Raw genomic sequence first — 23,250 nt, forward strand, 5'->3', positions numbered from 1 at the left:
GAAAGGGAGGAGCCTCAAACTCTGACAAGCCTCCTCTTTGTAAGAGTCTCTGCTTTGGGATCCCAACTGTTAATAGGAGCACTGAAACCATCAGTTGGATTGTATTGGGAAAAGAGGAAGTGGGCTCAGTATCTTTCATTCAGGGATTTGGAGGTAACCATATCCTGCTTGGTGTGTTCCGAACATGGCTGCGTGGATGGTCAGGGCGTGCAACACTGCCCTCAGTTTGCTGTTCTCTTTATGGCTCTCTTAGCAGCTCCCAGCACATACTCATTCCTGTGGTGCTGTCGAAGGTCAGATGAGAGTAGGCACTTAAACAGTGCCAGCCCCAGGGACATTCAGTCGCCAGGAGATTTATTATTAACCTAATTATTATCTTTGTTGTTATTTGGAGGAGGGAGAGGTGGAGTACCAAGAGCAACCTCCACACACAGCCTCTTACATCTGTTTCTCTGCCACGTTCCTACCATGCATCAAACTCTGAGAGCAAAGGGAGGAGAAGTATGGTATGACCTGAACCCAGGAGAAGTGTACAGTCTGGCTAGGAAGATGGAATTTGTGCATATGCAACCATTGAAAGAAAATCTAAGACAGAATAAAATGAGGTGGCAAATGTTGGGGCGGGTGTGGGAATACGTGCTATGAGAAGTTGGGAAAAGGGGAGAGTCCCTGGGGAAGGTTTAATGTCACAGGATGGACTTCAAGGACATGCAGACTTTAAACCCACAAATTTAACACTCCTGAGCAAACACATCCCTTCCCCTCACCCCAGAAAAAGCTCTTTCTGGATGTTCTGAATATCTTGGCATTACAGAAAATCCTTGGCTTGTACTAAAAGTAGTAGAAATATAATAACAATTATTGTTAATATGCATCAGTACTTACTCTGTGCATATAGTGTGGCCTGACTTCTTTCACTTGATTCATCCTCACAATTAACTGTAAGAGAGGGTGAGAGGAGGGTACTATTATCATGATTCCCATTTTACAGATGGGGAAACTGTGGTTTAAAGACTTAAGTCACTTACCCAGGCCACACAGACTGCTCAGGGATGAGTCTGGAATTAAGTAGCAGATCTGTCTATGTGACCTCAGGTTCTGTGCTCCTAACCATGACCATGAACTGTGGAGATGACTGCTAAACTGTCTTGTCTTTGTCTCAGAGATGTGCCTTACATATAAAAGGATTTTTACATATTGATTCTTGTTGGATATTTGCCGATTCTACCTGTTCCTCCTTGGGTCTGGTAAAGCTGTTTTTCATTTGGAGTTTTTAGTGCCTCCTAAATAGTTCTCAAAAGTCTATATGTTTGGGGGTTTGTTTTTGCCTTTGTTTTTTAGATTCCTATAGAAAAGAATGCTTGTTCCTAGATATTTTCATACAGTCTTGAAGAGATTTACATTCATTCTATTTCTAATCAATAACTTATCTATTTCTAGGCTGAAACTGTTGCCAAGAAGCCATTTTTTAAAATCTGTCTTTGTCAGAGAGTTTCCCATAGTCTCTTCACAAGAAAGATTAGTGGTATTTTCAGATCTCTATAAAGTCTATAAACAGAATAATTTCATTATCTAATTGGAACTTACTTTGGCAAAAGCCATCATCTTCCTGTTTGTAAGCTTCCAACCCCTCTGGGTGCTTTTGGAAAACAACATAGAGACTATAACTATGTGGGGAATCCCATGCCCCTTCTGAACCTTGTCTCCAGTATACTCCAGTGACCAAGAAAATGCCTAAAATATGGTCTGGGAGTGGACATCGTGGTCTCTAGAGATGGGTCATCTTGAGATGGTCCTGTCATCAAGCAAGCATATTTCTCTGACTTCTTTTAAAACCTCTTAGAGAAAACTTTGTGGTATCTCACTATTATTCATATGTTTAAAAAGCATTTTTTCACAATGCATTCTGACCCAGTGATTGTGATTCTCAGACTTAGTTAAACTCAATAAGAGAGCTCATGAAGGGCCCACACCTCTAGAGATTTTGACTAGCAACTTCTAGAGACTTCCATACTGGTAGTCCAGTTACCTCACTTTGAGAAATGCTGGCCTCATTTCCTGCTGCTGCCCTTTGTCCACTTCCCTGTCTTAAAATATGGACCTTCATATATAATTGGAAACCTTAATTCTTTCATCTGCATCCCCTTCTCTACACTGTAGCCCCTAATCATGTTAAGATTGTACTTTTGATAGTTCTTGACTGGGAAAACATATAATGATAAAGAGCTACTATGAATTCAGCAAAGCTTTCAAATTATTTGAGTTGTATCAACTCCTATACACTTGTATGCATTTGGAAAGTGGAAATGTACACACAAGACAGGCTATTTATCTAGAGTCCTGTAGTGCTTGATGTATCCATGGATTCATGGATCCCTTCCTAAAATTCCAAGCTTCCCTTACCTCACCCAGGACATACGGCCTGAGTTTGAAATACTGACCTAGACTAAAAGCCCTCAACCATGAGGTCAAAACACAACGGTATGTCCAGAGCAGTTAAACAGCACGTAGCAGTAACCTGTTATTACAGGAGCTGAAATACCAAAGTTTATGAACAGTTACTCTTCTAAAAAATAAATGCAAATAAATTCAAGATTGTTCCTGTAACACCCTCACTTTGGTCATTTGCATTCCCAAATGCTTTATGAATGGGAAAGAATGGGTAGACTTGCCACTCTTCATGCTACCTGAAGGAAGCAGAAGTCTTTGATATGTGATGAATATGAATATGATATGTGAAGAAAGTGAATTTTTAGCATGCCTGTTTTTGTGTGTTTTGTCAAAATCTGAGAATACCTTAGAGAGTATATCGTGTATATGAATATCTTATATGTCTCATAAAAAAAAGAAAGAAAGACTGGGAACCCTGCCTGTAAATCAGTTGATTACTAAGTGTTAATAATATTGGGAGTGGTAAATTATGGAATAGGAAGGCAAGATTCCTGCCTCAGTGAGAACAGAGAGGCATACATGTGGCCAAAATATTTGTCATCTTTTGATACATTACCCATGACAGCGGGCCTTCCAGCCATGAGATAAGAGTGAGTTCTTTCTCCTGCTTTGAGGTTTTACAGGGCTCTTGAATGTTGCTGGTTTTTAATATCAAGTATGTCTACTCTTTGTCAGCCCAGGCTGACTTATCATTCTACAGGGAGGAAGAAAGACCTCAGACTAAATCTGGGTGTGATTCCAATTTACTAATTGCATCTCATTTTTTATACAGTTGGTTTTTAAATGCACTGAAGTCCCTCCAGCCCTTGCTGTTCTCTCTCTTAAACCTTAATTCCCTTTCTTTCTCTTACTGCTCCTCCCCTGTGGCCCCATTCCCAGGCCCTGAAATGTGAGTTTGGGCTGACTCAGCACAGACAGATTTACTGATGAATCATGACCACATATGGGCCCCATATAGCCCCAAGGTGAGAGCCTTTTGCAGATTCTCTAGGCTCTAAATGTCTCCATTTCAATTGCCAGAATCTGACCTTCTGAACATCAGATCTAACCCCACACCACCCCAACCCTCCCCAATCTAGCCCTCCTCTTCTCAGGACACCATGGAGGCTCTGAGCTCCTTAAGGACCATTATTAAGGAGATATGTTTGGCATCTACCCAGTTTCCAGGCCAGGGTCTATGGAGAAGGCAGCTCAGGTTCAAGAGCCTGCTCACTGACTTCAGCATGAAGGATGGTTGTTCTCTGGGATGGTGACTGGCTGGTAGCATCTACTGGGGGTTAAGAAGACCCAGGTGAGGATGACTTGAATGACGTGAATGTGTAACCCTGACACATCCAGTACAGGGGCCCAATAGTGGACACTAAGTAGCTCTGCGGTCCAGGAACTCAGGGGAGCATAATCCCAAGGCAATCCCAAGGTCAAGACCAGACAGCCTTGCCAGCATGACCGGGTTACATTCCCCCAGTAGGTTCTGTTTTCAATGCGACCAATGCCTCTTATGAAAATAGAGAAGACAAGACCTTTGAACTGGTTGTCCAAGGCAGGGTTTGACTCCAAAGGAAACACATAAAATGTGCATCCTTCTAGAATGGAAGGGGCAGAGGTAGATATCAGCAGGAACTAAACTGGTAGATTTGGCCTTGGGCTCCAGGCTGTCCCAGACCCTGACCACAATAGTATACAATTCCTCTGTTAGGCTCTTCCTGGACCAGCATATGCCTGGTTCAGCCTCTCATCTCACTAATCCCTCCAGGCTCTGTTGTGTCTTACAGAACCAGGGGCCAACTTTAATGAAGAGATAGTCTTTGTAGACCCGCCTTGTACATCCCTGTGGCTGGCACAGGGAGAGGTAAGGGCAAGGCTGAGCTTCCTCCTTGAATGAACCTTCTGTGCTTCCCCCAGTTATCTTCCATGACCTGCATTCTTCCTCTCTTCCTTAGGAATGGTATATAGAAGCCTCATACCACACAGACTCACTGCATAAAATTTGCTTTAAAAATACTCTACCAACAATAGATCACTGCCACCAACACTGTGAGGAGTTTTGTTTTGGAGGGGGTCAGGGTGTTTTTACCCCTCAGGACAAGAAGAGTTGGGACAGGTACAAATTTAGCTATGAACCTCTCTGGAACATAGAGGAAGTAGGTAGGGTGGAGCATTTGCAAAGCACCCTAAAGCTATTGGTACTGTTTTTTTGAAGGTCTTTTATTTATAGCAGGCTCAATGCTCTGCTCCATACCTAGAATGTAAAGAACCCAGCCCTGAGCTATTTGAAGCAAAGGTTCACAAGATGAAAGTTCCAGTTCAAGCAAGGCTCAGGCCACTTTCTGCCACTGGTGATAAGGAACAAGTCCACAGAACCCCAACAGACTTAGCAGAAAGAATAATGGAGCTACAGTACCCCTGAACGCATGGTGGTCACTTACGCCAAGAGAGGCACAAGAGAAAGGTAACAAAAGTGAAGCCATAGTCAGCAAGTGAGAGAATTTAGTTAACAAATTGCCTGGGTCAGAAAACCCTCATGTGCACCCTACTTTAAAGAAAGAACAGTGGGCTAGGTTGTATAGAGGATGGGATGGGCAAAGACACGCTTTGTAGAGAATGATTTAGAGCCACAGGAGAATTGAAAAGTCGATTCCAAGGATGACCATGACCAGTGGAGGGTCTGAGGATGGTGGGGTGGAGGGAGGGGAGTCTCTAAATTTAGGCATGTACATCTGGGGCTGTGAATCCCCAAATATAGAATGGAGCCTTCTGTGTATGTGGATGTGTGTGTGTGCTGTTCTAAAGATGAGATGTTCAGTTTTCCTGTTTCTCTATAGGCCCAGACCTTAAATAGTTTGTTCTGCTATTGCCCACCTTTCTCCAAAGCTTTTTCTTTTTTGGTGACTTGGTGTGCTTCATAGTTTAATTGATTAGGGTAAAACCCTCAGTTGATTGCTAATCTGCCATTAATCCTTTTAGTTTTTATGTCTAGCAACTAATGTATCTAAAAAAGAGAGTGATTCGGGGACCTGAGGCATCATCTGATCTGCATGCAATAGTAACAACAGCCACCAAGAATCAGATTGACATTAAGGAAGAGAGAGCTTCAGGACCTGCAGGGCTGCCAGCATTTCATTTAAATGCTATTTCATGTCACCCTGCCCAGAGGCTGCCACCTGTCACCTACAAATCTCATCAATATCAGTGGTAATGAGGCCCCCACCCTATCTCCTGCTATCAGCCAAGGCATGCAAGGCTCCAAAATCCAGCTCTTCTCTGAACCCTAATTGTGTTCTTTGCCACAGCATCAGTTCAGCAGTCTCTTCTCAGTCCTTTAGAGAGCACATAAAACATCTCCAACCATGTGCACATGAGGGATAGACACCTTCTGTTCAGCAAGCTGTATGCCCCTCGTAATGCCAGGCTACTGGCACCAGCTCTGATCCCTTAGTTCTGCTCCAAAGGAACAGAAAGTACAGGTGACAAGCCAGCCACAGGGCAAACCCCACCTTGCCCCTGTTGAATGGGAAGCAACTGGAAGTTGAAGACAAACAGCATAAGCAGTCATTTGTTTCTTTGTCTTCACTGTGTCTTAACTGTCTGACTGGTCCTAAATGCAGTATCTTTTCAGCCTGGGTGTTTTTAATGAGGAGGGTAGGAAACTGTCAGTGTATCTGGTTGCAGATATCCCTTAAAGGCTGGTTCAAGCCCTTCAACCCACAACCATTGGTTTTGAGCCACCAGGATGGGAGTTCTTCCACAAAGGAGCCACGTGTTCACAGAGCTCTTTGGGAAATCCTAGTGCAAGGGTCTCAAAGCCATAGCAACCTTATCTTCTATAAGGCAATTGATACGTAAGCACTTTTTTCTTTTTTGTTAAGATATAATTGGCATATAACATTATATTAGTTTCAGGTGTACATAATGATTCAATATTTGTGTACATTGCACAATGATCCCCACAATAAATCTAGTTAACATCTGTTACCCTATATATTTCCAAATTTTGTGTGGTGAGGACTTTTTAAATTTACTCTCTTAGAAGCTTTCAAGTATACAATACAGTATGATTAATTATAGTTACCATGCTATTTATTCCATCCACACTTATTGATAACTAGAAGTGTGTACCCTTGACCCCCTTCATCCAGTTTGCACATCCCCCCAACCCCAACCACCTATCTATTCCCTTGATACATAATAGTTTGACTTAACGTCAAGCAGTAGAACATTCAGGAATCTCGAAAACTCTACCCATGAACTTAGGGAAGCTATAGGAAAAGAAATGATGTGGGAGAGGTGTTTTCAGGCAAAGTATTTGACTTAAGTACGTGTGTGAGAGGCCACCACCACCCCACCCCTGCCCCCAGCACACATACACAGAAGTATCTGTGTAACCCCATGTCCCCTTGCTTTCCCCTCCAGTAAGTAAAATTTGTCACATTTATATAGTAAGATTCATTCATTCAACAAGATATTCATTGACCACCTCCTTTGACTAGCCATTGTTCTAAGCACTAAGGAGTTGAACAAAGCAGGTGAATTCCCTGCTCTCAGAGACCTTACATTCTCATGGCAAGTGGTGATGAGTATATTAAATTGTGGGAATAGGAGATAGAATGTGGTCAAAGGAGGACCACTGTGGGGAGGGGACATTTGAACAGAGGCCTGCAGGGACTGAAGAAGTGAACCGCACAGAGCTTTGGGGGAAGCCCCTGCAGACAGCAGAAAAACAGGGACCAGCACAAGAGTATACATGGAGGCTGGGGGACAGCAGGGGACTGGTGGGCTGGAGGAATAGTGGTGGAGAGAGTGGGAGGAGATGATGTCGTTGAGGCAGTAGGGGCTAATTCCGCATGATCTGTTAGGCCTTCCAATGGGAAGCTTTTCGAGAGCATAAAGCAGCACTGAGGTTTAAAGTGACTTGCATTTTAACAGCGCCTCCTGCTGCAGTGGAGTGGCGTACATAGATGATTGTGTACTTCCCATGGCATGGCATCAGGAAGTATGTAATATCAGTTTGTCTCATTATCGGTGATTCCAAGTGTAGAAACTTGGTTAAGTGGGTGTATGCCAGATTTCCACTGTTGAGGTACCCTTTCCCTTTGTGATTAGCAAATAATCTATGGAGTGGTATTTTGAGAGTATGTGAACACCCTACTCCCCAGTGACCTTTCACCTAATGGTTTTAGCATCCATGATGATCTTTACTGAATTTGTTACCAATGCAAAATGGTGATTTCCTTTTTCTTAAGTTTATTTATTTATTTTGAGAGAGAGAGAGAGAAAGAGTGATCAGGAAAGGGGCAGAGAGAGAGGAAAAGAATCCCAAGCAGGCTCGATGTGGCCAGCACAGAGCCTAATAATACGTGGGACTCAATCCCACAAACCCAGGAGACCATGACCTGAACCAAAATCAAGAGCTGGACACTTAACTGACCAAGCCACCCAGGCATCCCCAAAACGGTGTTTTTTCTGATTCTGTTGGTCATTCATACATTTGTGTTATCCATTTGACATATTCGGTAAAGGAAACCTCTACCTCCTTTTTAAAATATCAGTAGATATTTACTATCATTTTTTTTTTTAAGTATGGTGCATTTGAGGGCTTTTTACCTGAGATGTATGTGATGTGGAGAAAGGCTGCAGGGAGCAAGTGTTGAAGCAGGTCAACCCGTCAACAAGTGAGATTGCTGGCTTGGCTGGTGACAGAGTAGTGGGATGTGGCCAGATTCAGGCTTCACTTGGAAGATGGGGCCACAGGGCTTGCTGATGTGGGGGGCGAAAGAGACTGCAGGGTGACTGCAAGGGTCTTGTCTTGAGCCAGAAACTATGGGAGATGATGGGGTTGGAGTTCTGTCATTCCACATATCTCCTGTTGTGAGCCCACCCCTGGTTGACTAAGAGAAGTGCAGACTTTCCCTGGATACCTTGAGGGACCTGGGGAGTCCTCACCTTTAGTCTAATACTCCACCCATTGCCTGCCCCTCTGACCATTACAGCCCTCATACTTGCTCCACTGCTGACCCCTCCAGGGCACTCACTATCTGCCATCTTCCTTACCCAACATTTCCAAAGAGTTCGTCTCCACTGGTTGACTCATTTTGTTTCTCTACCATACCCTCTGCTTCCCCAGAACTCCAGGCACTCTTCCTCCATCCCCTTTCCTCTCTGCCTCCTAGCTGCTCCACTTCCTGTTCAGTCTGTTCAGTCTGGGGCCTCCTTGCCTGGCAACCTATTGGGTCCCAGTGGCTGTCAGACACCTCTGAACCTCAGTTGTGAGCCTGGTTTGAGTTATTTCCCTCATGTCCATGTGCCTCATGAAAATTAAGGCCTCAAATATGGCCTCTATGGCCATAAAGACTTTTCCAGAATATTTCATGACAGCTGAACACACAGAAGATCTCTAGGGGGATCTGTGACCTTAATCCATATGTACTCTCCCCTCTGATACAGCTGGAAAGTCTTGCTATAAATATGCTCTAAAGTTCCTGGTTCCTAAATACCAGTCTACTGACAAGTGTTGAAGGAGTTGCATGAAAATCACTCAAGCCCCAGCACCAGAGATTATGATTTCATGGTTCCAGGGGTAAGGCATGGGAATCAGTATATACAAAATGACCAAACTCCTCTGCAGTTTCCTCTCCAGCCAGGTGTGGAAACACTGCTCTACGTGTAAGTGGGGCAGCTTTCCTAGCCCCAGAGAGGTTCTCTTACTGCTTGTTTAAGCAGAATAAATATTACAACCTCTAGCCTATTGAGGTGCCAGTCACACATACTGGGCTGGACAGAATTTATCTGTAGACAAGGATGGGGAGAATGGAAGAAAAAAACTTCTGATCTTTGCCCTCAAGAACTCAGAGACTATTTGGATGAGATGAGACTATCACAAATGAAAAACACTGAAGATCACTTATAGAACAGATACTAATAAATATATATTATTATTCTACAAACAGAGGAAGTATGGCTGGCAGGCAAAATAGAGGTATAGAATGGCTGAATTTGTGAAGGAGAAAGGAGCATTAAAGATGCCAGTCTGGGAAGAAGTTCACATTTACATCCAAACTGTTGGCCCATCTGCTTCTTTCACCTAATATGCAACCATTTTCTGGAGAGAAGTACCCAGGCTGGGGGTGCAGCTGTAAGGCTATAATGGGGGTGGTTTTCATGTCACTCTTTTAAGCAGCAAAAGCAATTCACTGCATATATTGGTAATAAGCTGGGAATGCCTTAAATAGAGGACGTCAAGACTGTGACCTGGAAGGCAGACAAGCCAGAGTTGGAGCTAAGAAAGCAAGATTTCTCTGTTGTTGCAGCCGCTCCAGTCAGAGCCTGTGTTCTTTTTGCTTCAGTGTGTTTCCTTATCCTGACTGACCCAAGCTTCATCCAGCAACCATTAGCAGCCCACACCCACAACTCTCGTCTAAGAGGAAGGGATTTTCCCAAAGCTATAATGAAGAACCTCTGAATTTACAGTGAAGAGAAGGTCTGTGACTATAAGGACTGGGAGGCTCCTCTCTATGGAACCCCACCAGAGGCCCATCTCTTCCCAGAAAGACCTCCCTGCCTTACAGACCTGTTCCCTGTGGGTGGGATGGGTTTCCTGTAACCCAGGAGTTCCTAACATTCCCTGCTTATCAGAATCATCTGGGATGCTTGTTAAAAATACAAGTTTCTGGCCCCCAAACTATAGGTATTAAATCAGAATCTCCAGAAGAGAAGCTGTTTAAAAAACCAGTTCTTTGGACAGGGTAAACCTGGGAAACCTCACTAAACCTTGTACCCTCTCTTACACAGGGGTGACCAGCTGCCTGGGCTGGGGGCAGCATTCTTGGGGAAAAAAATTAATGTGTTTTCTGTCTAAAGACCATTAGTGATAACAGTAATTATTAACCATTATCAACTGTGTGCAAGGTATTAGACTAGGGTGTTTTTTTAAGAGTAGGAATTATATTTTTTTCCAGTTTTATTGAGAAATAATTAACACACATCACTGTATAAACTTAAAGGCATATAGCATGATGGTTTGATTTACATATATTATGAAATGATTACCACAATAGGTTTAGTTAACGTTTGTCATCTTACATAGATACAGTAAAAAGAAAAGGGAAAAAAATCCTTTCTTTTGATGAGAACTCTTAGGATCTACTCAGTTAACAACTTTCCAGTATATCAAAGGGCAGTGTCACCCATAGTCATCATGCTGTACATTACATCATCATGACCTATTTATCTCATAACTGGAAGTTTGTACCTTTTGACAGCTTCATCCAGTTCTCCCCCCTCCTACTCTCTGCCTCTGGTAACCACAAATCTGATCTCTTTTTTCTGCAGGTTAGGTGGTGTTCTGCTTTTTTTGTTTTGCTTTTAGATTCTACATATAAGTGAAATCATGCAGTATTTGTCTTTCTCTGTCTGACTTATTTCACTTAGTGTAATGTCCTCAAGACCCATCCATGTCGTCATAAATGGTAGGATTTCCTCTTTTTATGGATGAATAACATTCCAGTGTGTGTTCATTACATACACTACAAGTTCTTTGGCCATTCATCCATCCTTAGACACTTGGGTTGTCCATGTCTTGGCTATTGTAAATAATGCTGTAATGAACATGGGGGCACAGATATCTTTTTCAGTTAATGTTTTCATTTCCTTTGGATATATTCCCAGAAGGGGAATTGCTGGATTGTATGATGGTTGATTTTTAATTTTTTTGAGGAGCTCCATGCTGTTTTCCATAGTAGCTACACCAATTTATATTCCCACCAACAGTGCACAGGGTTCCCTTTTCTCCACATCCTTGCCAACACTTGTTATCCCTTGTCTTTTTAATGATGGCCATTCTAACAGATGTGAGATGATACCTCACTGTGATTTTAATTTGCATTTCCCTGATAGCTGGTGATGTTGAGCATCTTTTCATGTACTTGATAGCCATTCATATATCTTCTTTGGAAAAATGTCTATTCATCTCCTGTGTCAAATTTTTTAACTGGATTATTGGGGCTTTGCTTTTTGGTTGTTTTGTTTTGTTTTTGCTTTTGAGTTGTCTGTGTTCTTTATATATGTAGATATTAACCCCTTATCAGATGTATGGTTTGCAAATATTTTTTCCTGTTCCATAGGTTGCCTTTTCGCTTTGTTGATGGTTTCTTTTGCTCACCAGAAGCTTTTTAGCTTGATATAATCCCATTTGTTTAGTCTTTATTTTGTTGCTTGGGGAGCTGCTTTTTTTTTTTTNTTGTCTCATGTAATCTTCCTAATTGCTACTGTTATATCTATTTTCTCAAATGGCAAGGCAAATAGAAGGGAATTTATGTGACTTGCCCAACTGCAACTAGCAGCTAGCAACTGGCAGAGCTAGATTGGAACTCAGGCTTCTCACTTCTGAGTCCTCTCTGTTTGTCATTACACATTACTGATCCTGGGACACTGAATTAACTAGATTCACACTCTATAAGCTTACCAGCCCAGTTTACACCACCACCACTATAGCAATGAAGGGGGAAAAGGAGTTGTAATTTACCTTAAAATTTCTAGTGGGTCTGTGAATGAGGAGTTATGTTAAAGAAAGCATAGAAAAAGGATGCTAATCTCCCTCATGTTGGTCCTCAGGTACTGGAACTCCTTAAGCAACCTGGTGGCATCCTTGCTGAATTCTGTGCGCTCCATCGCCTCCCTGCTGCTACTCCTCTTCCTCTTCATCATCATCTTCTCCCTCCTGGGGATGCAGCTCTTTGGAGGAAAGTTCAACTTTGATGAGATGCAGACTCGGAGGAGCACATTTGATAACTTTCCTCAGTCCCTCCTCACTGTGTTTCAGGTATGGACTCTTCTCTGCTAGGATTATGAGTGGGAGGGTGGTTGGGTGGCACGGTTAGGGGTGAGTGGGAAGAAGGAGCCTTGAAAAGATGGTGGGAAACTTCACCCTTGCACTGGGCAGCTAAGGCCAGCCTAGATCAGCCATGGAGGGACCATGCCCAGTTGAGTCCTGAGTTCTTGTAGTTCCCCTTACCCTCAGTCCCCCATGAAACTCCACTGTTGGATGGACCATTGGGGATTGGATTCAATCTAACTGAGTAGTTTAAAAGCTCTTGCTTAACCATAGAAACTTCAGATAAATTCTACATGAAAGTCCAAAGTATAGACAAAGGAAAGCAGACTGCCCTCATTGGGGGAGGAGAGGGTGATGGGGCTCTGTCTTTCCTACCCACTATTCTTGCCCCTAGAAAAATATAACCAGCCCATCAAATTTGTCATTTCATAGATATTTTGGTTTAGAGAAAAGCTAAAGTAGCACTTGTTGAAGTTTCAAAGTAGATTAATTATAAAGAAATTAATATGTGGGTGTTGCCAAAATCTTCAAAACGGCAGCCAAATGATTAATGTTGGGGAAAGCTGGAGTAGTATATTACTCTTTCAACCAACGCATTCACATTTGTGAGAGGACCCTGAGGAATGACTGACGGGAGCCATCTTTTGCACTGCATATGAGTAGAAGGAGATGCTTTGACCAGGAAGCCCTTTCAGTCACTTCTCAAATAATATCATGCCAGCGCATTGTCTGAGTATAGGGTCGGACTTGTCCACGTCAATAGCTCAAAGCCCCTAGGAGGATAACTGGGGTCCAAGAAGAGGGAAAGAGGTGGAAAAGAGATTTTGGACATTTTTGTTAACATAGTGGGGCAGGGCAGGGGAGTATTGGGGTTTGCTGTTGGTCTAACGCTGTGTCCCTTATTGGTGGGAATGTGTCATTCAGATCCTGACCGGGGAGGACTGGAATTCGGTGATGTATGATGGGATCATGGCTTATGGCGGCCCCTCTTTTCCAGGGATGTTAGTCTGTATTTACTTCATCATCCTCTTCATCTGTGGAAACTGTATCCTTTGCTCCTGCCTCCCCGCCCCTGCCGCCTCACCCTCCCTCAGCCTGCAGCACGATGCCAAATACGTGTGCCCAGCAGGTCCTGACTTGGGGCTGAAAACTGTGGTTGCCCGTCCACAGGGGCCCCAGGCAAGCAGGGGAAAGGTGTGCTCTGGGGAGAAAACGTTTCCTGTCCCAGAACTACCTTAACTATGGAAGTAGGTCTTGGTGGAAGCCTGGCTCTTTGGCATAGGTGGGGATGTAAGTTCATATTCCTGAATCAGTTTGGGCTGCAGTGTTGCCTGAGTCCAGGAGGCACGGTCTCATTGTAGTCTAGGTGAACAATGCCCCCTGGTGTTGTGCATGTACAGCTACTCACATAGATTCCAATGTGAACACACTTGGAGTTGGGCACCCTGAATGCTTTGGGCTATTGCTGCTGGAGGTAGGAAGTACAGTTAAGGGGGACTGAGCCATCATCCTTTAAATGACCTTCATCTCTCCTCCCTGTTTTCTGCTCAGTGTCCCTCCCTCTGAAGCCGCTCTCCAGGACTTTAGTCACAGGCAGAGCTGGACAGGCTTTGCCAAGCAGACCTGACAGGTCCTTGCTGATCCAGGCCATGAACAGCTTTCCAGGGTCTCAAGTCGTAGGCAGTCATCTCTCCTGCTGGTCATAACCCTGAGAGGGTTGTGTGCAGAGGCAGATGATAAAGTAGAAGCAGCTCTGGCCCAAGATTCGGGTTTAAATCATAATTTAATGTAGTGCCCAAAGCATGAACACTGATGCCAACAGACAGGCTTCACCTTTTCCTAGCTGGGTGACTTCAGCAAACTAAAGGTTCTCTACCTCAGTGTCTGTAAAATGGGGTGATGAAACATTATTGCCTACTACTTAAGGGATAGGCTTAATGGTTGAGGTTTAATGGGATAATGTATACAAAGCCTGCCACAGTGCCAGGAGACTAAGGGCAGGTGTACAGTAGCATCCTTGGTCAAGCCCTTCACCTCTATGGCTTCCCTGTATGTGAAATGGTGTGATTATCTGGGTGTCTGGGGGTGGAGGTTAGACTTAACAAATGTTAAGACCCCTTTCAGCTGTACTTTCTTTGATTCTGCAATCCTTTGACCTACAGTGTTTCTGTTCAAGGTTGGGGATAAGGGCAAGAAGAAAAAGGCAATAACCATTTCAATTAGGAGTTCCCAAGATTCAGCCTGCTCCAGCTGGACATCGCAAGGGTCTTTGTATGCGCAGGCTTACATTAAGAGCTGGCAGAAATATCAGGCTGCCTCCGCAGTGCCCAGTTTTAATGAACCGCTCTTAAGAGCATTCTGCATTCTGCTAGAGACAATGCTGTTTATAATGTCAATTACAGCCAGTCATCTCAGTAGGGAAACCAGTAATGAAACCCAGCAATTAAAGAGCAAGGCAAGAGTGCCTCACTCCCTGCCCACTCCAGCCTGCAAGCTATTCTGCTCTTGACCCATTAGCAAATGGGTAGCTAGTAGGGTAATAGGGAGGGAGAAGGGTGGAGGAGGGATACTACTGGGCTCAGAACCCCTCACGGTAAGTCACCATTGAGCTCTCTCTATGGGGAACTCTACCCCTGCATGTCTTTTACCCTCCCTGCCCCCTATGTCCACCAAATACCCCAAAGCCAAGGGTCATTTTCTTTAAGAATGGACACAAACAGATATCCTACTGAATGTGTTCTTGGCCATTGCTGTGGACAACCTGGCTGATGCTGAGAGCCTTACATCTGCCCAAAAGGAAGAAGAAGAAGAGAAGGAGAGAAAGAAGCTGGCCAGGTAACCCTCTAAGCTTACCCAGGCCCAGGGCCCCAGGGTCCCAGTTCTGGAATGTCATTCCCATTAGTGATAAAGAGAGGCTTGGATCCTGGCCTCTGTCAGCCATCCCTCCCAGAGGGCACTGGGTTTGAGGGTTTGAGGCTTCACAGTAAGTTGGTCCTCTCTCCTAATTATTAGGCATTGCTCTAAAGTGGGTACCATTGTCAATTATAGTATTTGTGAAGGCATTTTATTTCCCACCTGTCTAAGAAGTTGGGGGATTCTCTTTTGAGAAGTAAGGTCATGATAGGTGGTGGGAATGAAGGATAGGGAGAGGAGGAAGGCAGCCACTCAGAGGGAAATTCAATTCCAGTTGAGTGATAACTCTTCGCTATTTTATAAATCATTGCCAGTGTTAAGAAAACAAGATAAGGCCCTCATTGTCTTCTGTCATTGTCTAGTCCGCATATCTGCTGGATACCAAGCAGAGTTTTCTAGGAACCAATCTTGAATCAGATCCAGAACCTTTCTCTGATTCAGACAGGGACTGGAGTGGCCGAGAAACTGAAAGAGTCCATCTGAGTACAAGACAGAGCAAGGTGTGGCCTGGTGCCTGGATGGCCGGCCCAGCCCAATAGCATCTTGTGTAAAGGATGCCATGTGCCCTGAGTAAAGGATGATGGATGTAGGCCCAGAGAATCTGTTCCCACTAGTCCCCAACAGACCACAGGGTAGTTGATTTCTTCATGTCTCCTGTCATTCAGTAAACATCCCTTTAATTTTTCCACCTGTTGACCGGCCAGGACTGCCAGTCCAGAGAAGAAACAAGAGATAGTGGAAAAGCCAGCTGTGGAGGAGACCAAGGAGGAGAAAATTGAGCTGAAATCCATTACAGCTGATGGAGAGTCCCCACCCACCACCAAGGTAAGAAGCCATCTCCTTCCAGGAGCTGAGACAGCCATTGCTGGGGGAAAGAGGGCACACCCATTGGAAATGAGGGAGAATGGAAAGAAAGAGACTCAGTGGAAGAAAGCCCACGAAGATGGAGCAGGAACGCTAGGAATGTGAAGAGAAGGCAGACTGGTCGAATTCCAGCCTTCTGCTGATGTCTTAAAGGATATATACAAGATAATAGAATATATTTTTGAATCAACAGTTCAGCCACTAACCATGATGTAATTTCTAGGCTACTCTAAGCCTCTCAAACTATGGAACGTCTCTAACTGGATTCTTCCTCCTCTCCTTTGGCTGCCTAGATCAACATGGATGACCTCCAGCCCAATGAAAATGAGGATAAGAGTCCCTACCCTAACCCAGAAAATACAGGTACCAATCCCACTGCCTAACCCTGAATTTGGGAGGTTGGGGGTAGAGAGCCAAGTTCTAGAACCACGTGGAAGTAGCTATGTATTAGGATCAGTGGTTCCAATTTCCCTCTATAAGCACTTTGCACTGCTAAATGTCTTTTGTCTCTGTTGTTAAGCATTACCAATCATCATCCAGAAGAAAACTTTGCTCCTGGTTTCCTCATAATAACAATATAACTTTAAATAAATTGTGTATGAGCGTGCTGATTCTATGCCCTTTGGAAGGTGGATTCGATATACATTTAAGGTTTTATTATATCCTATGCTATAAAATCATTAACTTATATAATTCATTAATATAACATATGTTGCAGCGTTACGCTCACTTATAATAATAGTAAATCCCAACTCTGCCTTGCCCTTACTCAGGAGGCAGTGCTGAGTACAAGGACAGATGTCCCACTTGTTGCTTTGTCAAATGCTTTCATTTATTAGAAAAAGAGCTCTTACCAACTCAGCCTTCTCATCTTCTGGTACATAGACTGGCAGACAGTCTCCTTGGAGAGGGCTTAATGTCAGAGGTCCTTAGACCTCCCTCCAGAATCCCCTTGTCTGTTTCATGAAACTCCACATCCTGTGCAAACCCTCGGTTTGCCTCCCTTTTACCTAGAACTGCAGCTCTTATTACCAGCTTCAAGCTTGCAGTCAACTGCACACAGTCAAGGGACTGTTGTTTTACTGGCATTCATCCTCTGTGCAGGTTAAACTACATCTGGGTTAGTAACCACATTAAGTGGCTAAAAACCTTCCACATTTATGAGCAAAGCTAGATTCTCCTTTGGGCCTTCCTACCACTGGTTCTCTGCTGGCTTGTCTGCAAGGATGCTGGTGGCCATCTTCCATTTTCCTTGGGAAGCAGGCTGTCACCATTCCATCCTTACTCACCTCCCACCTCAAGGGAAGGAGGATTCAGCTCCCTGGAGACTGGATAGAAGGAAGAACAAGAAGGGTATTTCCATATACTGGGCACTAAACCTTCTGAAGTCTCAAGGCTCTTTGTGTGGGAATTCTTACAGAATTTCAAAGACAGACTAGACATGTTGACCAAATGCAATGGGGAATCCTGTCTCGGTTCTGAATCAACAAATTAACTCTAAAATGACATTTTTTAAGATAATCTGGGGGAAATTAAATAGGGACTGGAAACTAATGATTTAAAGTCGTTTTTGTTCATTTTGCTACTGTAGTGATGTCATCATAGTTCTAGCTTATACCTGTCGAAGTGTGTATGGCTGGAGTCGGGAATGTTTAGAAGCTGCTTTAAAATACTCCAGCAACTCCTCGTGAAGCTGGGTATGGAGGTTTGCCACAAAAGTCTCTCTACTTATGTGTATAGTTTTAAAGTTTAAAAAGAAAGACAGTGATAAAAGAAATCCCTCTGGGTCCTGGGCAGAGCTAGCCCAGGTCCCCCTGCACACAGCACACAGGGGCAGAGACTAGGTCCAGGCCTGCTCCTTCTGCCTGGCAGGGGGCAGCCACACCTATGCCAAAAATCTCCAGTTTCATCCATCTAAATATATTCATGGCTTTTCTCTTCTTTGGTGCTCTATGACATCAAAGAGAAGCAGGTCAGGGGAAAAAAGATTAATGAGGACATTGTCACCCTTATCAACCACCATTGAAATGTGTCTCTGCTGACCCAGCTTTGAGGATTCTGCGAATGGTTTTGCTTTTAAACTGAAAAGCTATTCCCACACTCTGCTAATTCCTCAGGATTCTTTAGGTTTTGTAGAGTGTCTTTTTACCAGTCATGGCGGCCACCATTCTCTAGCCTGCTCCAGACTCAGACCTTCCCAAGCTTCTCTTAGCCGCAGGCATCTTGTACAGCTGTGTTGGGATCTCTGGTCCATTGACCGTGGAAGCTGTCCTGCCTCAGCCACTGCCACTCTCAGGCCATGAAGGCCACTCCCTGTGTCCCCCTTATTTGTTCTCTATCCCTGGTTTCCATTTTCTCACCCCAGGAGGGTGTGCTCTTAGAGCTGGTGGCTCCACATGTTCCTCTTTCCTCCAAAGAACTAGCTTCTGCTTCCCAGCTCCTCCTTCCCTTGTTTCTGCAGGTCACCTCCCGGACCCTAATCCCAGGTGCAGCAGAAGTCCCCAAAGACTCCTCCCCAGGTCACTTGGCCTGCTGTCTCTGTTCTTGTCAATCTCTCATTCCCACGGGCTCCTCTCTCTTCTGACCCATAAAAGGCAAAGAACCTGATCTGTCTCTGCTGTGCCCACTTCACGAAGATACCCTTGGGGAGGTGGCATTGGTGAGAACTGTACCTTCCTCCTTGCAGCCAGACTCCAAAAGAGAGAAGGGGTAGGGCCCTCCTCACGCCCTCCTCATGCCCCATTTCTCACTGGTGCTTCCCACTCTCTGCCGTGCCTGTACCCCCTCCCCAGGCTGCTGTGCATGCTTATCCAGGCTGCACTCAAGCATTTGTGCCAAAGCAGCTGAGCGGGGCTGAGCTCCAGCCTACACTCCCAGGACCTCTGTCCTCATATGAACACCCAGCAGAGTGGGGGCCTGTTTCTGATTCACACAAAGCGCCAATTGGCCAGCGGTAAAACTTCAGTCCTTCCCTCCCCATTTAATCCCCAAAACTCAACAGTTAGTTTGAGCCTCCCAGCTTAGTATACACAGGATTTTAGAAATCTCTACTCACCTAGGAAGTGTGCCAAGTTGTGCTTTTATTTAATCTATTCATTCATTTGAGTGAACATACAGATGTTAGAAGTCACCAAGGACTTAAAATTAACAGAGACACTTGAAAAGGAAACATGAATGACACCAGAGAAGGTATAGGACAGCACCAGGTGCTGTTGGGAGACTCAAACTGCTGCAAGGGGTCCCAGCAGAAGCAGGACAGTGAAGTGTGGTGGGGGAGAGACAGCCAGCCTTCACAGAGAAAGGTAGACTGGGCTGGGCTTTGTGTCTGGGAGTTAGACAGGAAGCAAGTTGTTTCAGAACGATACTCTTGTCACAGACAGGGAGGTGGAAGAAACCATGGTAGTCATTCACTTATGTGTGCCAGGCACTGTGGCTGGCACCGGGGATACACCTGTGGGCAAGACGGAGAAGGCCGCTGCTCTCCTGGAGTTTACATTTCAGTGTGGAGACAGACGATGAGCAAGAAAGGGAATCAACTGAAAGGTAACATCAGGTGGCAGTAAGCAGCAAGGAGGTAATGAAGCCAAGAGCTGTGTTACGAGTTACTCAGTAGTACAGGGCTGTTTTGGCTGTGTGGTCAGGAAAGGCATTTGGACTGAAACCTGAATGAGTCACAGGAACTAGATATATGGAAATGAGAGGAAAATGCTTTCTAGATGGAGGGCTAGCAAATGCAGATTCTCTTGGGCAGAATATACCTGTTTGTGGAGGAACCAAAGAGGCCAGTGTGCGTGAAGCAGAGACAATGAAGGGGAAAGGTAGTGAGTGAGACGGAGGACTAGGCAGGAGCAGGTGGGACAGAGCTTCAAAGGCCACCTGAGAGGCTTGGATCTAAGCTGATGCAATGGAGAATCACCCAAGCTTCTCAGGCAGAGGAAGGTGTGATCTGGGGTCGGAATTATCTTTAGAAGACTGTGCTGCATGAAGCCAGGGCAGTAGATGGTCAGGAGGAGAACTGGAGGCAGAGAGGACGTTAGCAGTGGTCCTGGTGAGAGGTGGTGGCTGCTGACTCCAGGGCAGTGCTGCTACAGACACAGAGAAGTGGGGGGACGTGGGGTACACTTTGCAGGACTTGCTAGTGGCCTAGAAGTCAGGGAGAGAGAGTGAGCAGTGGAAGGAGATGACGTTTTGGAGCTGAGCCAGCAGAGAAGATGCCCAGTGCAGCAACAGGGGCATCCTCAGGCCTCTGTCTCAGTACGCCACCCACACAGCTCACCTTGAGGCACCAATCACGCCAGTGAACTCTGGGGCCGCACTAAAAACTGTAAGTTCCTCAAAGGCAAGAACCACAGCTTTGTGTTCAGTACGCCGTAGGCACTAGGTGTTAGAAGTAATATTTTTATTTGAATCAGCCACGAGCAAAATCACAGAAGTGAAAACGAGTGTCAAATGGGAAGAGGATAAGAATCACCAGGGACCAAGAGTGGGACATCCAGCCCCAAGTGGTTTTACTCTTGAGCACTGGACCCAGCCATCTGGAAAGCAGTGGCAACCCCAAAGTGTGGCAGCACCTTACCAACCACACTTCTCCAAACCCCCAGAGTGAGGATGGGAAAATGGAGATCCCTATGGGGTCCCTATGGAGATCCCCCTGGCATCTGGGATCGGGAGTCTAGGCTGTTCAGTTGCCAACCCCAAAAATGAAATTTACCCGACTTTTCCTACCCTGCCAATCTCTCTCCTTACACATAATACATGCATGCAAAGCATCACACCTGTCAGATTTGTCCCTCTACAGATTTGGGTTTGTCCTTCAGAAGTAGTTTCCTCTTAAGCACTATGCCTGTCACTTAGCTGGTATGTGTCTAAATGGACTGACTAACTGGCTTCTCCCCAGGAATGGAAATCAGGGTAGAGCTTCACAAACTGTGAGGCAGCCTATTGCAGATGAAAGAGCATGCAAAACTCTTCACCAGGAACTTGAAAAACCACAAAGCTAGTAAATATGTTTTTCTATAATCACAAATTATTAAAATAAGCATTAAATTACCTGTTACCAAATTATCATGAATAAGAAAGTGTTGGGTCATTTAGAGCAAAACTGAAAAGAATACAAACAGCCTGGCAGGAATTTAACATCCTTCTCAGTTAAATTTCATTTATAAGTATTGTGATTCAGGCCAACTCTTGTTTGACTTATTTTGCCTTAGAAGGAGACTCTTCCTTTCTTTTACTTACCAAGGTTTGGTTAGAAAGGCTTCACCTCGTGAAAATATTAATTGCTTTGCTGGTCAGCTCTAATTACACCAGGGGGATAAAAATCTGATTTATACCTATATTCTGCTGGTCCCCCCAAAAAGCGTTGGGTCCCTAAATGCTTCTTGCTTGATAAAAACCACTTTCTGTGCCAGGCATTTTTTTTTTCCTTGGCACCACCTAGCTTCATTTTAACCAGAAGAGAGTATGCAGAGACATGACTGGTCCCTAAGATAAATGTCCTGTAACTATCTTTCCAACCAAGTTAGTCTCCACCTGACCTTCTTTTGTAATGTCCCCTTCCTTATAAAGCAGATGTTGGTGTGAAAGTGTAATCATCATCAAAAAACAAGGGCTACTATGTGCTGAACATAGTGTCTCTCTCCAGGGTTTTCAGCACATAAAGAGATGGAACAGATAGGTGTGAAGTCAGGCATTCAAGGTATTTTGTCCTCAGTGCCAAGTGAATGCAGGAGACTGACAGGGTTGCTAGAATCACAGGAAGGTCATTCTCAAGAGCCCAGGTATTCAGGAGAGCCAGGTGAATGATGCTGTCTGACCTGGGAGTCCTTCTGGCCTTGCACCAGTAGATGAGAGCAGTTCAAATAAGGAGACAGCATGAGGAAAGGAGAAAGCACATAGTAAGTGTATTCATTTCCTGGGGCTGTCATAACAAATTACCATGAACATGGTGGCTTAAACCAGCAAACATTTATTCTCTCCGGTTCTGGAGCCTGCAAATCTGAAATCAGCTATTGGCAGGGCCATCCTCCCTCTAAAGGCTCAGGAGAGAATCCCTTTCTCACCTCTTCCCTGTCTCTGCTGGTAGCCAGCAGTCCTTGGCGCTCCTTAGCTTCCAGCCTTATCCCTCTGGTTTCTGTCTCTGTCTTCATGTGTGTATGTGTGTGTATGTGTGTCTGTGTCTCCTTATAAGGACAACAGACCTTGGATTTAGGGCCCACCTGACTCCAGTATGACTTCATCATGACTATACATCTGCAAAGATACTGTTTCCAAAGTAAGGTCACATTCTGAGGTCCCAGGTAGGCATGAATTTGTGGGGGACATTATTCAACCCACTATTGTGAGCCTTCAGAAAACAGTTTGATGTGAGTGGAAAGTTTGTGAGGGAATAACAGCAGGCAGAGATCAGACTGAGAAAGATGCTAAGCACTACTTGCAGGCTGAGTCTTCTCTGTGGGTAGAGATAGTAACAACAACAGCTAACATTTATATAGCACTTGCTATGTGTAGGCACCACTCTGAGGTATGCATAACTATTATCCCATTTACAGATGGGGAAACTAAGACCAGAAAGACTAAATGCCAGAAAGAAACAGAGCCAAGATTTGGATCTAGGCCTGGCCAGAGAGCCCATGCTCTTATTCCCTTCTCTCTCTAAACATTTTTAAGTGCATTTGACCAGAACAGGATATGTAATAGTTTCCTTCTGTGGGCAGTGACCTTGTAAGCCAAGGAGTAAACCATTTACCTTTGGTCCATAGTAAATGTGGCCACTGGCCAGGAGAAAAAGGGGGCTACTCTAACCGGTGTTAACGTCTAGACTTTTGAATGAAGTACCTGTTGTGGTCAGCATCACTGCTCTATTATCCCTACAGCACATGAGTTTTGGTATTTTTCAGGAATGGGAGTGTTGATTTTAAACTCCTAGAACCTTCAAGGATGGGATTGATTACAAGTCAACTAAGCCATACCCATTCTGCTACCTGCAGCCTAGTACAAGTACTAGATGGAGAAGTACACCCGGCAATGCCCCAGTCTTCCCAGATCACCTTTCCTAGTACTTACAACTAGAATGACCAAGCATCCCAATCTGCATGGGACTGAGGAGCCTCCTGGGATGTGGAAATTTCAATTTAAACACCAGGACAGTCCTTGGCAAACCAGGATGAGCTAGCCACCCTACTTACAACCCCCTT

General features: G+C 44.6%; 1 protein-coding gene across 12 annotated transcripts in view; it reads left to right on the forward strand.

Moving 5' to 3' along the window:
- CACNA1C (calcium voltage-gated channel subunit alpha1 C) overlaps nucleotides 1–23,250 on the forward strand; it is a 654,628-nt gene that overhangs the window by 536,203 nt on the left and 95,175 nt on the right. For all 12 annotated transcript variants that reach the window (XM_077759249.1, XM_077759252.1, XM_077759241.1 and 9 more), the window contains exons 14-18: nucleotides 12,058–12,265; nucleotides 13,202–13,322; nucleotides 14,998–15,112; nucleotides 15,895–16,015; nucleotides 16,348–16,417. In XM_077759249.1, the coding sequence (XP_077615375.1) occupies nucleotides 12,058–12,265; nucleotides 13,202–13,322; nucleotides 14,998–15,112; nucleotides 15,895–16,015; nucleotides 16,348–16,417 (635 nt within the window). The remainder of the gene's footprint in view (nucleotides 1–12,057; nucleotides 12,266–13,201; nucleotides 13,323–14,997; nucleotides 15,113–15,894; nucleotides 16,016–16,347; nucleotides 16,418–23,250) is intronic.

The sequence above is a fragment of the Crocuta crocuta genome, unplaced genomic scaffold (genome assembly GCF_008692635.1).
Source record: "Crocuta crocuta isolate KB4526 unplaced genomic scaffold, BGI_CrCroc_1.0 scaffold72, whole genome shotgun sequence".
Lineage (NCBI taxonomy): Eukaryota > Metazoa > Chordata > Mammalia > Carnivora > Hyaenidae > Crocuta > Crocuta crocuta.